Source organism: Dicentrarchus labrax, unplaced genomic scaffold (genome assembly GCF_905237075.1).
Source record: "Dicentrarchus labrax unplaced genomic scaffold, dlabrax2021, whole genome shotgun sequence".
Classification (NCBI taxonomy): domain Eukaryota; kingdom Metazoa; phylum Chordata; class Actinopteri; family Moronidae; genus Dicentrarchus; species Dicentrarchus labrax.
This window is the reverse complement of record NW_026136719.1, coordinates 11,233,996-11,249,312: the sequence shown is the minus strand read 5'-3', so window position 1 is coordinate 11,249,312 and position 15,317 is coordinate 11,233,996. Positions and strand designations below refer to the sequence as shown.

The following is a 15,317-nucleotide window of genomic DNA, read 5'->3' as shown; positions in this document are numbered from 1 at the left end:
CAAAATACCCACACATTCAAGAGAAGTAACCTGTTACAGATATCTCCAGATCTATCCACAGTAATAGCATGTTGTCCCGTGTTACAGATGGAAACAGACCTCGCGCCAGCAAAATAGCCATCCTGTAGTTTCCTGAGGGTTGCTAGGATACACGGATCAAGTGCATCTCCATCTTCAACTGGACATAAGAATTACATAAATTACGTGAAGTGTAGTAAAATCATTTTTGAACGGCAATATGTAAATATAAAGTATGCGCATTCAAGGTCACAGCTAAGTGCATGGAAACCACATATTAAAAGCAACCTGGACTGTATTAAAGAGCAGTAACATAACCTGTAACCTTTTTGGTTTGGTTTTAGACAGGACACCTCCAGCTCTTTGTATAAAGAATTTATAATCCTTCCGATAGATACAGATACAGTATATTATCATTATATATATATGTATATACATGTATACATCTGTTTTTGGCTTATGCACTAGGCGAGCAATTTTCATTCAAGTGAGTGGGTGCCATCTTTGAGTCTCGTATCCAGGTACTACATCAATACATTCAGGATTTTAGGCGGTAGTTAATCAGCTCCAGCAACATCTCATAAAACAAAAAAATAATAATTACATATAAAAAAGCATTTTTCCGTCCCTTTATTAGGTTGAACTGGCAGTAGCATTCTGAAGTTGTAGTTTAATTTACGTCCAACAGCACAAGTTTTGTGCCATTACATATGACTGGAAAACATTAAGTGTGCTATTATTTTCATACTAATTGCAAAAAACAGTATTATACAAGACACAGTTAAATACTAATAAGAACCTTATTACCCAGCATGCTTCGGGTGATGGGAAAAGTGAGTGTGGGCCGCCCTGTCATCCTCCAGCAAGAGGAAAGATAGGCCAGCTCTGTTCGTAACATCTCCACAATCATCTGGTTGTCCAGTGCCAGGTAGAAATGGTGCTGATCTAGAAACTGGACAGTAAGTAGAGAAAGGAAGATAAGAGAGAAACAGGCAGAAAGTGTTAATAAGTAGTATTAATTACTACTGCCTTCTATCTAGCTTTGTCACTGTCATTATGAACAACATCTCAAGCTCGTAGTACCTGAGGGGTGAAAATATAAGAGCGATTTCTGATCTCGTAGAATTTGGATGTTCCCAGGACGCCAATGTGTCTGTAAGGCCTACCACTCAAATTCAGTTTCTTGGAGTTCCCTGTGGCAATGACACAAAATGTTACTCTTATTTTGACACAAACCACACACACCACACACACACACACACACACACACACACACACACACACACACACACACACACACACCTGTGCACTAAGGAAAGGAGTGCTTGTTTACCCAGTCTGACATAGACGTGGCTCAAGATGCGAGCAGGCATGACTCTGATAGGCAGAACTTCTGACATCGTCTGGACTGTGATCCCATGATCACTTAACAACTCCTGGATCTCCTCTGACTCTGCTAGAACACAAACTGACACACACACACACACAAACACACACACACACACATTTAAAAAGAAATACATGTTATCTTCTATAGGGAAAATCTATGCGTAAACAAATGGTAACATCAGAACAACACAACATAATGGACATTTTTTATAGTTTTGAAGCTGTGTGTGATTTATGTCCTCCTTGGCATTGTGTCACATAAACAAAACTAAATGGAAAAAAGGCACAGCTGAGCCAAAGTACAACTGAGGCTGATGAAAGTTGAGCCAAGTCTGACAATGTGGAGTTGAGTCTTAAAAAGATTTGTTCAAGATTAGCCTTGAGCTGAGCAAAGTCTTTGAAGCAACACTCGAGCCAGTTTCTATATTTATTCCATACAAGTGGTAAGAATCTACGAAAAGTAAATGTGCCTCTCTATTTTTAATCCAATGCAAACTTGTTTAAACTGTGAAATGGGCATTTCAGCCTCACAGCGGCCTCATTAAGTAACACAATCACTGGGTTCCAAATAACATTTGTGAAGGATGGAAGAGTGTAGATGTCTTCTTCCTTACTTCCTGTGTTAGATTCCCCCTGTTATTCTGAGATTCAACCCATTTTTGACCCCAACTTCTGTTCTGACATTTCCTTCAAACTAATGAGCGATCACCAACCTTGTACCACAACATCTGGCTTGAAGTTTGTAGAGAATCTCCTGTTGAGAGGATCTATCTCTCCTGGTGCTAAAAACCCCTTATAGAGATACAGAGACAGAGAGGGTGAATTACAGAAACAATAGCGAGTTTTATGTATGTTTATGTTTACAAAACAAATATAGTAGTCTTGCCTTTTTTCTAATTTATAATATTAAATCTACCTTATTTCTGACGTGTGACATTGACTATATATTGCTGTGATAGCCACAATAATAACAGATAGCCAGTGGAGTAATGATTACCTCAGCCAGGAGACAGCCCAAGATGTAGAGTGACTGTCCCCACATGTGTGGCAGCTGCCCCAAGGCCACTCTGTCCACTGAGTGAGGATTGCTGTACTCCTCATCCACCTGTAAGGGGCAAACATATGTTCTCATTCTTAAGTGGTTGCCTGATATACAAATACTGTGTTTTAGATGCAACAAATGCTTCTTGTCTGATGTTTCTTGGCACTTTTTTTTTTCTTTTACCATAAAAGAAATGCTGGTTATATGTACAAAATAATCCTTGGACAGACATAAAACAAACAATAAATAAAAAAAATAGACTAAAGCTAGATGAAAAAGATACCAGATACATCAGAGTATGTATAGAAAAACAAGTCTACAGACAGAGCCACTAGGCCTGTGAGGCTGTACTAAATGCTAACATCAGCATGCTAACATGCTCACAATGATAATGCTAGTATGCTACCATGTTCATCTTAGCTTACCGTGCATGCTAACATTTGCTTATTGCACAAAATGTTTGCATAAAATCTTCTAGACAACTGAGGCTGATGGGAATGTCAGGTATGTAGTATTTCACAAATTGAACTGCTGACTTTATGATTGTGAATGGCTAAAAACTCAAATATTATCTATCTAATATATAACAATCGAGTGAAAACTGTTTTGTCAAACAAAAAATTTAATAAATCAGGATTCACAGCAGATATCACCCATACAGGTATAAAAGAACTGATTAATTTATGTTAATTTCTTAAGCATACCACTTTTGTCCTTTAATCTACAGTAGGTACAGTATTAAAGGACTCCACATCTTCAGAGTAGGAATGTAACTTGAACTGTTTATTCTTCTAGTCTTGTTAAGCTTTATTGACTCTTTTATCGACTCTCACAATACAACTGAACTGAATATCTTCAAGCTGCTCCTGAAAAACAAGCTACTGTGAATCCCCAAATTAGAACAAACTAATAATTTGAAAGACAAGTACCAGTCCTGTCACCTTCATCAAACAGACTGGTTTGTAGGTTTTGTCAGGCCATGCAACTTGAATGTGACTAGAATAAAGGTGCATCTGCTATATTTATACCTTGTCGTGAGGTACAGCATAAAGTTCGGGCAACAGTTTGATGCCGTTCTTCCCTCGGATCAAAACACCTTCCAGTGCCTCACGGTACTCCTGAACCTGTGCAGAGCACACAGTATTTTGTTCAATATTACATCAGCACAAGTCATTCAAAGTGACTCTATGACTGTGTGAATACAAAAACGGCATATGGAGCAGTATGTTTGGTTCGATTACCTGCACTTGATCTTCAGCAAAGATCCCGTCCAGGATGAGATAAGTCCAGAACACAGGCCATTCACATTCGATATTCTCAAACAGCTTGAGCTCTGCAGGGTCGTAGTGCAGCCGTGATGGATCCTAGTGAGACAACAACACACAATTGTCATAAAATCAGAACAACACAGTACAATGAAATAATTAAATACATTATAAATAGAGATTAGATTTTCAATATATAGATTATTATTATTTGACCTCTTTAGGGCAACGATATCCATCCCTGATGAAGCGACAGCAGCCATAGCGACCCTGAAATTTTACCAAAGAGTGGAAGATTTAGAATTCTGACTCCAAAACAAATGATTTGTGTTTCTCATGCTTACACTGTACCTGCAGTTTACTTATGATTTCCGACTTAGTGATGGCCACCAGGTCAGCATCCTCAACAGCAAAAGCAGGGAAGGAAATGACACATAGAAGGCCGGCATCTATCTCCTTTGAAGTTGAAGCTCTTGGCAGCATGGAGCACAGGATGGACTGAGGGGAAACACACAGACACGATGAGCAGAAGAAAGATGAGCTGAGACAACGCTGAGGTAGCTGCAGGCAAAGCCAACAGTACCTGACAGTGTTCCACCTCGTCAGGCAAAACATGGATGACTGATTTTGGTCCTCCGTGTGCACCGAAAAGATCCAGCTCATCAATGGCTTCCAGAGCGGCCTGTAAACAAACACACAAATCAATCAGTGCACCAATACGCGTTTTATACAACATTTTCTTCTTTTGGTCTTTAATGTATAGTTTATCATACATGTGGACAATAAGTAATGGAATATCCTGTACCTTAGCAATTCCTACAGAGCTGCCATTGAGCTCGGGAATGCCCTGGTTGGTTTTGTCGCCTCGCTCCCACATCCCATAATCCTACAGGGCGAAAAAAAAGGTATCAGACATAATTTCTTACAAAATTCTCCAGTCTCTAAAATATCCCCATTTCTCTGCACTGTAGCTCCCTGGGCATCACTTTTAAAAGAGTACTCCACCCATTTTAGCACTGCACTCATATAACAGTCAGATTCACAATGGAGAGTTTAAAAAGAATTGATGCAGTAGGACCAGATATTAACTTTTTTTATTCCATGCATTTTTCTTCCCTGTCGAAACGCCTACATTACCCACAATTCAACTCAATCTCCGACAACTGGGTCGAGATTCGGGTGTCATGCTGGTAGTAACTAATGCCGCTAGCTGCAAGCACAGATAAGGAGTGGGCTACAGACATCTGGTAAGCTCACTTCTTTTTTAATTCCAACTTGTATGCTGTTTCTAGTGATTTGAGGCAACTTTTTAAATGTAGTTCTCCTTTAACTTTTACTCTGATCGTGTTTCTGTTTCTAGAAACCACCCTCCAAAACCTCTAGAAATGTTACTCACCGCCACTTTGTAGGCAGCCTCTATGTAGAAGACCAAGTTTTGGATAAAGGCTACCTCATCCAGGTTTGAGATGATACGAAGACCTGCGTTATAACGTGACAAACTCAGCAACCAACTCATGTTCAGCGTTGTTTGTTGCATAATGAGCTTGTTATTAGAAACACAAACAGAAAACGCAACAAATATAAACACCACTCTGTATCACCACTGTACCTGAGGCTGTCATCTGTGCCAGCATCAGCAGGTAAATGGAGGTGGCGTCCACCTGGAGATGGCCCCACTGGTCGTCCCCGACCACCGTGGCACAGGTGGGAGTATCATATTTGGCATGCAAGCAATCTTTTGTACTCTGCGTGCGTTTGAACTCCTCCACCTTGGCCACCTGAGGACACATAAACATGTAAATTATTTTATTCTGCAAACTCAATATACACACACACAGACCAATGGACAGCTCAGTGTTTGCGTTGTCTGTGCCACAAGGGACCAAGAAAGGATACGGCAGGATTAGCATGAAAACTCAGACCCCTCAGTGGTTGACATTTGTCTTTTTGTTGAGTGTCTAAGCAGCAGAGGACAAAGCCTCTTTGCTTTATGACTCCCTGAGCACTGCAGCATTTTCACTCTCTGTTGGGAATTTGGCATCTTCATCTTATTTCCAGGAATCGGAAGGTGAGAGCAACAAACAATACACAATGTCACTGCAGCCAGGCTTTCACTATCACTTTCACTTCAACATTTAGATCAATCAACATGTTGTTAATCATTACAAAGTTTATTTTTCGGACCAACTACTTGTATTAACCTGAGTTTGGCATGCCTGCGCAGACAGAAGGAGACTGTGGTCAGAAACCAGCTGTTTACATAAAAGAGTCTGTTTAAATACCACAGTACCCAAGATAACATATTGTGGTTTCCAAGAACCAGAACACTGGTTTATCAGATTTTCTACCAGGATATGATGTTTGTATGTGAGCCTGTGTGGGTCTTACCTGTCTCATCATGCACTGCAGAAGTCCCTGCATCAGTTTCACCACACTCTGCCAACAAACAACAACAGCTTCATCAGCAAACTACAGAAGTCCAACAGAACGTCACGATAATCCAAATGTTTTTTTATTTTCAGTAGAGGTGGAAATCAGAAATCTATTAGCTGATTTGAATCACTATGTTCAGTTCAGTTCAAATATTTGTAGTTAGTTCAGCACTCATATCACGGTTCAAATGCACTTTAGTGTGTACGTCAGTAAGTGAACGCATAACTGTTTAAAGGCACCTTAATACATACAACAGTAAGTGAATATTAAATGATTAAAATAAGCAATGCACCACTATTTTTATTTCAGAGCAATCAAATAATGTATTACATTTATTGATGTGTTGTTAATAATTAAATCTATAAAATGATTCAAAGAACTAATGTGATGTTTTTAATTTGCTACTTACTCTAACACTCTTATATAATTTATGATCACTCAATCAACTCAAGTTTAATTTCTTACACACTATTCATTATCTTAATCAACCAGCTTATTAATGACCTTATTCTACCAAGTTAGATCTGTAACAGTTTTGTTTTATCATACTTTATATTCCCCTGAAGTTTTGTATTTTAAACATCAGTTTGAGAATGAAATATGAAATATTCTGTTTTGGTTTAATGTGATATTTTAGTTTAACTGCAGCCTACATTTCTGTAAACTGATCAAATAAGAATGTGAGGTGGTGCACACATAAAGGTTGCTGCTCTTAAATATTTAACCCAACATACAATGTAGAACAAACAGACACTGCTGTACTCATTAACCCTCTCTCTCTGAAACAAACACACCTGTTCCAGTTCGTAGGCCTTGGCCTTGTCTTCATCGCGGTCAGCGTTCTTGCGGTAGGCCATGCCCAGCCCCCACACAGCCAGCACACTGTACACATTATCCCTCACCCAGGCATCCTTCATCTGGGCACTGGCAGGCAGAAGTCCTGTCACTGGGTTCTGAAACAAATACACAACAGCTTAATTTACAGTAAGGACTGCAACACTTTTACAGTTTCTGTTTGATGTACTCACAAAAATATCTGTATGCTGTTACAATTCAGAAAAGAGAATGTTTGAGAATAAATAAAAACTTATCAAGGTGTACTTCTAGGTTGTTACAGTATGCTGTAGCGTGCCTTATGGGTGTGCCCTGGGTCTCGCTTCTCAGCTATCCAAACCATTTCAACAATTATTCAAGAAAAAAATTACTTTAGAGCTGCAGCTAACAATTTCTATTATGTATTCATCTGCCAAATATTTTGTTGTTTCATAAAAACATTAGAAAATATCACAAATATCATATAAGATAAAGTATAAAAGCACAAAATCTAAATCATTTAATCTTTATTATATTTACTGCTGACAATGTGTTGTTATTATATTCTCCTACAGATACTAAAATGTAACATTTGTGAAAGATAAGCTCTTCTTAGATTCAAATTAAACATGATCAGAATAGTATGTCTCTATAAATGAAAGTGAGTGTGATTTTAAGTTGGGTTGGGTTTGTGCATGAATAATACAGAATTTACATGGTTTCAGTTTCTGGTTGAAGTACCAATAACTTCATTGTGTCCCCTCTCTTAAAAAAACAAACCTCCACCTTTGCATATTCATGCTTAGTAAGGAAAGTTGGCACTGTTTTCTATCAGCTATGAACCCTCTGGGTCACAGTTTAAACTTAGACAGTTGTTGTTGTGCCTCAGTATGAACTCAAGTGTTGAAAGATAAAGGTCCTCAGCCTATTCCAGGGGCTGTACTTTGCTCATGCCTTGTTTACATACATGCAGCTCAATCTGGTTGAACTTGAACCTATATAGGGTACATAACACCTTCATACTTCTGCAGGAGAACACAGAGGATTATATAACCGATATAATTAACACAAAATACAATTAACAAATGATTATGATGTATTATTTAGTATAGATTAAGCTATCCATTACTATGTAGTTAGAATTATCCCTACATTTACCAGCTGCAACATTAAAATGATCCTAAAGTGGTAATGCATCAATACTTATAATTCAGTTATATAATGTATATTATTCTGAAAGGGCCATATGTTGTATAATAATAACTTTAAGTATTTTTTGATTTAGGTACACTTGCCTAGGGGACTTTTACTTGTAACAGAGTATTTCAACACTGTGGTATTGCTACTTTCACTTAAGCAAAAGATCCAAGTACTTCCTCAAGCCTTGACCTCACAGCACAGACTCCTCTCCTGTATCCTGCTCTGTATGTCTGGACTCACCTGGTGGCACAGGATCGTCTCTTGGACCAGCCTGGCATAGCCATCCAGCCTCACTCCTGAGTTACTGCGGCTCCTCATCCTCACTGATCACTCACTGCACACACAACAGGTTATGTCTGAACAAAATATAAAGCTTGGTTATTTAACTTGACTTTATGCCATGCACAGCGACTACATGTAGCTGAATCCCAAAAGGTAACTTACCAGGCAGTGACCCATCATCCTTGCAGCCCTGCAGAGCGGATTCAACCTGACACCTTCTGCAGAGGCTGCTCTGCTACAGCTTGCTAGCCGAGTAGCATCCAGCTGTTACTGACGACAAAAACATTTGTACCGCTTGAGCTCAGAGTATTCACACACACACACACACACACACACACAGTCCGGTGTTCTGGTCCGAGTCCTTACAAATAACAATATGTGACGTTTCACAGATTCGCGTGAGGAGTACGTGTGTAAGCAATTGTAGACTGATAATGAAAAAAATACATTATGTTCCTGTTGTTTGATTATTAGACAACAGGGGGCACCAAATCGCTTCTGTTTCTTCCCTGCACAAGCTTTCCTTTCACTAAAGTAAGATTTTGAATGGACTATTTCTACACAAACAAAATGATGTATTGCTACTTTTGTAAAAGTAAAAGATCTGAATACTTTTTCCACCACTCCAAATATTATATTATTGGTTACTGATGTATTTGAATGGCTGTGAGGAAGCGAATTCCACATAGCCGATTTTATATGGTTTATTTACTCTATAGCAATGCCTACTATTTTAAATGCTTATTATAGGTTTTATATGCAAAGAAGTAATTATAATTAGTTATGTTAATTTTGTAGGTTATTTAGATTGTTAATGGACTGGTTGCACAGTACACATTTTTATTTGTATTTCTTTTTTATATATATATATCTTTATTAACAGAATAGAAACATTACAACTTATAAAACACTACAAAACCAGTACAGGGAGCATTGTGAAAAATTAAAACACAAACATAAAATACAATGATTTGTCTATATATACACACATACCTCACATTAATGATTGCTACAGGTCCACTTAGGAGAGTTGCATGTTTTTTCACTGTCACGGAGCCGTCGTTACTGTTATTATATTACTGTTATAAGTCCAACTGTGTTTTTCCTGCTGTGACAACATCAAAATGCAACCAGACTGTCCATACTGATGCATTAATGGGAAGCATTTTACCACTGGAAATGGTCAAGACAGAGCCAACTTTTACTACTTTACATACTGTTTATAATTCCAACAATATGCATATATTTTACAAGCTGGTCATATCTGTGACTTATTATCTTTTATTGTTAAAAGGTAAGTCTAAGCAGGCTGTAAACTGTACATAGAAAACATGCATATAATGTCCATATACTATCTAATGTATGTAAGTTATTACAGCACAAAACCATACAATATTACAGCACTCTAGCACTATTCAACCCCACAGCTTGCAGTAGTATAATTTATATATATATATTGCACTTGTATTTATTTTTCATCTACTTGCCTGTACATAATTACTGCACGTCTATGTTTGTTAAGCTGGTTTAGATGTACATCTATGTGCATAAAAGTATTATTTGGAAGGACACAGTCTGTTTTATATTATTATTACAAATTAAAGAGATGTGAAAACAACTGTCTGCAAACTTTCAGCGACAGGAAGCCATGGCCGCTTGCTAGGAACAACGTCACGAATAACGGAATCTCTAAGCCAATCAAATTCCATAGCTGTGGCATTTTCGGCCAATCACAGCGCCGCTGTGTTAATCGCTGTCTCACCAGCAACCACCGTCCGCAAGGTAGTTTAGCGTCAAGCTGGCTAGGAAGCTAACCTACAGAAACACAGAAATATCTCTGCACTGTCTTTGGTTATGCATTTCGCTTGAATTTACAGAAGTTACCAGTCGTCCGAGTGATTGAATCGAAGGCGCGGTCGAAGGTAAAGAGTCGTGTTTACTTCTCCTTTCTGCTGTAGCTAGCTAGGCGTCGCAGGAGGGGGCGCAAATGACACATAACGTGTTGTTGATGTTAATATGTGGCGATTTACTGAGGTTAGCTGACTTAAGCGCATGGAAGTTTGTGCAGAAGCCTCCCACATGTTAATTTGACCCAATTTAAAGTAGTTTTGATCAGACTACTAGGTCGTATTATCCTCGAAAATAATGCATGTATTTCCTGTTCGGGCGTTTTCTTACTTATAATTCCCGTTTGATGTTACTGAATTAACTTTCTAGTCATGGAAAATAACATTCATCAAACATGTGACATGACTGCTGATGACTTACCTCCGAGCCTTTACCTCTATCATTTTATTTTCTTCTATTAAAGTTTTCTCTGACAACATTTTAAGTTAATGTTTATATCATTTCAACCGTGGATAACTTTTAACTGAACTTCCTCCTTCAGATGCAGTTCATGCTGTTGTTCAGCCGGCAGGGAAAGCTGCGGTTACAGAAATGGTATGTGCCTCTGTCTGACAAAGAGAGGAAGAAGATCTCCAGAGATTTGGTCCAAACCATACTGGCGAGGAAGCCCAAGATGTGCAGCTTCCTGGAGTGGAGGGACCTCAAGATTGTGTACAAGAGGTAAGTGAATAAGAGAGCTGTGATATATTTACACTTCCTCATACTGCTTCCTCAAATATTCACACTCAGGTGCATATGCACACACATACAGTAGACACACAGACAAACATGTAACAGAGATGCACTTTGCTTTTCTCTCTGGTTGTGTTTTAGTGTTTTGTTACTCTAATTATCTGTGGCTTGTTATGAAACATACTTCTTAAGAGCAGCAGGTTTTATTTTACATCATTTAAATCAGTGTATTTAAACTAAATAAATTCTGCAAAAGCTGCTGACAAGGTACTTATTATGAGATATTGCAGCTACCTTTTAACATGTTAAGTACTGCAGCCCATTCATGGCTATGGAAATAGTAGTTTCATATTATAATCTTAACTCCAGGAGCTTTCCTTTGCATCTCAAAGTTATTGTAGTATGATGGACGTACAGATAGACTGATTTCTCTGTTGATAAAGACTGAGATGTGGTTGAAAATCATGAAAGAAGATTGCAAGATTGTGGTCCTTGAGAGGACCTTAAGATTATTTTATCAGACCATAAAATACTCCACAATGGTCTAAACAGATTGCACTTGTCTTTGTGGTTTAGTAATAGGATGTGTTAACGTTTGGTTTGTTGCATCACTTATGTATCTGTGGTGACTTGTTGGGGTTGTTGTGATTCAGTGATTACTTTGTCAAGCACTGAGATTTCTGGCATGTAGATCTCACCTTCTGGTGTTTTATAAAAGCCAGAAACACCCCCTCTCGAGCAACAACTGCCAAACAATGGAGGACAATGATACAAATATATAAGGGGTGCCTGATTTGTTATGGACATATGACTGCTGAGTCATACAATTACATTTTCATGTGTTCAATATAAGAAACTAATAAACAAAGACAAACAACAAAACAGGCAGGAGACAGTGATATAATGGTGCAGTGCTGGAAGAGGGGATTTCTTGCACATGTACAATCTAAGGCGATTCAGTTTAATATCCATGCAACAAGAATAATATCTGTGTAAAGGTTGCAATGTTCTGTTTTTGTTGATGTTGATTAAAATGTATTGTATTGTATAATTATTAATATTATTATTTATTGTGGCGGGTCGGTACACAACAGTATTGTTTTGTTGGTTCAGATACACAATGATGTATCCATAAAACATTAAAGATGCATGTTATTCAGGAAGTAAATATAATCTGTTTTCGTACACATCACAGTCTTGTTAACCTATGTGCTTCCCTTCATTTCCTTACTTTATGCTGTAGATATGCGAGCCTGTATTTCTGCTGTGCAGTAGAGGATCAGGATAATGAGCTGATTACCCTGGAGATCATCCATAGATATGTGGAGCTGCTGGACAAATATTTTGGCAGTGTGAGTCTCATAAACATAACACATGTAATATGCTCATTGATAGTGTGTTTGGGGGTGGGAAGAAACAATATACAGTCCAAGGTTTTTGCAGTCAGGACGTCAGTAGGTCTCTGATTTGTTGCTGTTTGTGGTGTTGTGGCCTCACAGGTGTGCGAGTTGGATATTATCTTCAACTTTGAGAAGGCCTACTTTATCCTGGATGAGTTCTTGCTTGGCGGAGAGGCCCAGGAGACATCCAAGAAGAATGTGCTGAAGGCCATCGAGCAAGCCGACCTGCTGCAGGAGGTACGCACAGTTCTTTATCTACAGATAGCTGAACCCGCTAGACAGACCAAATTTAGTTGCAGGTGAACAGTCAATGCCGATTAGCCTGCAGAATATTTTCTCAATTAATCAGTTGTTTGTTCTGACAATTTGGGAAAAATAGCCATCACAAGTTTCCACTTGTTTTGCTTGACCAACACTCCTAAACCCCAAAGATATTAACTGTCTGTTAAGAGGCAGGAAACTGCAAATATATGCTGTATTTGCTTGAAAAACTATTTAAACGACTTCTTGATGAGCAAAATTGTTGCAAATTAATTTTTAATTAATTCTGTTGGTTGTTGCTGGTCTAACACAATGAAAATATAGAATTATTTTCACTGAGCGATGCTTAAGTTCGACCAGACAGAGGGTTAGAACTGAGATGTTGATGGATTCCTTTTTTCACCTTGCAGCCCTCTACACCTGCCGCCACCTGTTTTTATTTTAGGCCTGCAGTATTTGATTAATACCTCTCTCTCCCTGCGTGTCTGCATTGCTGTCCATCTGTAGTCGTTTGCAGTCGACACAATCGGTGCTCAGGGATTTATTTATAGCAAAGCATGCAGCGCTATTGTAATAACAGCATGGCTGACTGTGCAGGCCTGTAAAAGGTTTAACTCACTGGAAAGGCCTCCTCTTCCCGTCACACATTTAGCAACTTGCAATTATGACTCATGTACTATTAATTATAATTTGGTGGGGTGTTACAAAATGTGTGACAGATGAACAAACTGACATCTCGACAACAAGGAACATTTATCTTTCTTTTGTCCATCTGCAGGAGGCCGAGGCACCACGGAGCGTTTTAGAAGAGATTGGGCTGACATAAACCGTCATGCTGCTGCCTCGCAGTTCTTTCTCCCAGATGCAGATCTGGCAACCTCCCTGTCTCTATCCTGTCTCCTCCTGTTCATGGTGTCAGTGTTGTATGTATATAATCCCCATCTATGTACTGTATTATTCTGTACTGTACTATCCTGTAATGTCCTTTTAATGTGGTGCCAACTGTGGTTTAAATGTGTTTCGTATGTACAAGCTCCCTCACTGTATTCTGCAGTACTATTAGCATACTTCGCTCCCCGAACGTCTTGAAACTCCACAGAGTACAATGTAGCGACGACATGAAAACTCCAGCGTCATATTAAGGTTATCCATCATCACCGATTGCAGTTGTATGCGCTGTTTGGCTTAAAGGACTTTCTAAGGTGCTGTTGTAGCCATAGTTGGTGCTTCTCGTGTTTTATCGTTGCATTCGAGTCAGAGAGCTAAGCATCTCATGTCATGAAAAATAATACTCTGTGATCTTTGAAAAACCCAGAAGTTTGTTTAACAAAACGTACAGCTGTTCTGAAGGTATTTCTGAAATCCTCAAAGACTCAATTTTGTCCGCCACACAAAAAAAAGTTTGAAAGAACCATAAAAAAGATTCGTTTTTTTCTTTGATTAAAGTAAAAATTGTGCCAGGAGATACACCATTTTGTGCCATTATTATTAATATTTAAAAAAAATAGTGGACAGTATTATTATTTTTTTCATCTAGATGTTAGAAGAGTATTGTAAGACTCTATAAGTATCTTCAGAACACCAGCAAGCGTTACTAAATTCCAAGATTTATTTTAAAGATCAGGTATTTATTTTTCAGAGGATCCGATTCCCAGTTCCGACTGAAATGTAATGGTAACACATGAGTGGCATCAAGTGGGGCTGTTGTGGGAATCACTGACACTGTTACAATCACTTATACACGCGTAAGTTCAACCCACCAATTCAGTGAAATTGATCAATTACCCATAATCAATATCGGTGTATACATTAAGTAGGTTTGTACAAGTTTGTGTTTGGTGCTTCCCCTCCAGAACTTAACCATTTTGTATTTCTTTTTCAAGACTAATTTTGGTAACACATTTATTTTCTGTAATTAGTGTCCTGTTTGTTAAAAGTCTTTATTTTTCTGACAATTGATTTATTTTCTTTACAAAATCGCTTGTTTAACATGGAAGTTTGTAATGGCCTCTGGAGATAAATCTTAGGTCAGTCTCTCCCTTAGTCTTAGGTCAGGATAGGATAGTGACCAAAATGAAAGAAACACTGTTTTCTGTATTACGATAGTTTGGCTTGCTCTTAAAAAGACTAACATATGACCAAAGAACACTGTGTTTTACCTTCTCAATGGTGTCTATAGAAGGCTAACATGGCAGAAAAGGGATTTAGAACTGCAATGTATGTGGAGTTTATTTGGCCACACTATACCAGTATTATGTAATTTTTCCAATCAGTTTAAAGGCAGGACTATCCTGAGTTTCTTTATGGAGCAAGAACATAAGAAGATGAACTGCACATATCAGGGTACATCAATAATATCCATTACTGTCGGCTTGTTCACTTGTCAGTAGGATGCAGGAAAACAGGCCAACAAGTGATGAATAGATATTCATCCAAACTGTATGGCTGTCACATTTTTTATCTGCATTCTTAAAACCACAAAGTGTTTCTGTTGAACATTCACAATTATTAAAAGGTTCATCTCTGATTTGGGCAAAAGGAATCACTTTTTGTATTAAACACTGCCAACACATTTGCCAACATTTTTTTCTTATATTTGAAAGTTATTAACAATAAATGTATTCAAAAAGAAAA

General features: G+C 38.2%; 2 protein-coding genes across 5 annotated transcripts in view; one reads left to right on the top strand and one right to left on the bottom strand.

Annotated features, from left to right (window-relative positions):
- The window catches only part of phka2 (phosphorylase kinase, alpha 2 (liver)), an 18,726-nt gene extending 7,891 nt beyond the window's left edge, over nt 1–10,835 (bottom strand). Inside the window, exons 1-19 of one of the 4 annotated variants that reach the window (XM_051378511.1) lie at nt 10,711–10,835; nt 8,605–8,712; nt 8,401–8,516; nt 6,942–7,100; nt 6,103–6,150; nt 5,324–5,492; nt 5,111–5,193; nt 4,520–4,600; nt 4,298–4,396; nt 4,066–4,212; nt 3,931–3,984; nt 3,691–3,813; nt 3,478–3,573; nt 2,405–2,512; nt 2,121–2,199; nt 1,352–1,486; nt 1,102–1,211; nt 826–970; nt 100–178 (exon numbers count right to left, since the gene is read on the bottom strand). In XM_051378511.1, coding sequence (XP_051234471.1) covers nt 100–178; nt 826–970; nt 1,102–1,211; nt 1,352–1,486; nt 2,121–2,199; nt 2,405–2,512; nt 3,478–3,573; nt 3,691–3,813; nt 3,931–3,984; nt 4,066–4,212; nt 4,298–4,396; nt 4,520–4,600; nt 5,111–5,193; nt 5,324–5,492; nt 6,103–6,150; nt 6,942–7,100; nt 8,401–8,478 — 1,793 coding nt within the window. In that variant the 5' untranslated portion in view covers nt 8,479–8,516; nt 8,605–8,712; nt 10,711–10,835. Of the gene's footprint in view, nt 1–99; nt 179–825; nt 971–1,101; nt 1,212–1,351; nt 1,487–2,120; nt 2,200–2,404; nt 2,513–3,477; nt 3,574–3,690; nt 3,814–3,930; nt 3,985–4,065; nt 4,213–4,297; nt 4,397–4,519; nt 4,601–5,110; nt 5,194–5,323; nt 5,493–6,102; nt 6,151–6,941; nt 7,101–8,400; nt 8,517–8,604; nt 8,912–10,710 lie in introns of those variants that run through there. The other 3 variants (XM_051378512.1, XM_051378515.1, XM_051378513.1) reach the window with 3 other exon arrangements.
- On the top strand, nt 10,180–15,317 carry ap1s2 (adaptor related protein complex 1 subunit sigma 2). The gene is made up of 5 exons (XM_051378520.1): nt 10,180–10,364; nt 10,832–11,010; nt 12,266–12,374; nt 12,522–12,659; nt 13,462–15,317. The coding sequence occupies exons 2-5, from the start codon at nt 10,832–10,834 to the stop codon at nt 13,507–13,509; spliced, it is 474 nt and encodes a 157-aa protein (XP_051234480.1). The 5' UTR covers nt 10,180–10,364; the 3' UTR covers nt 13,510–15,317.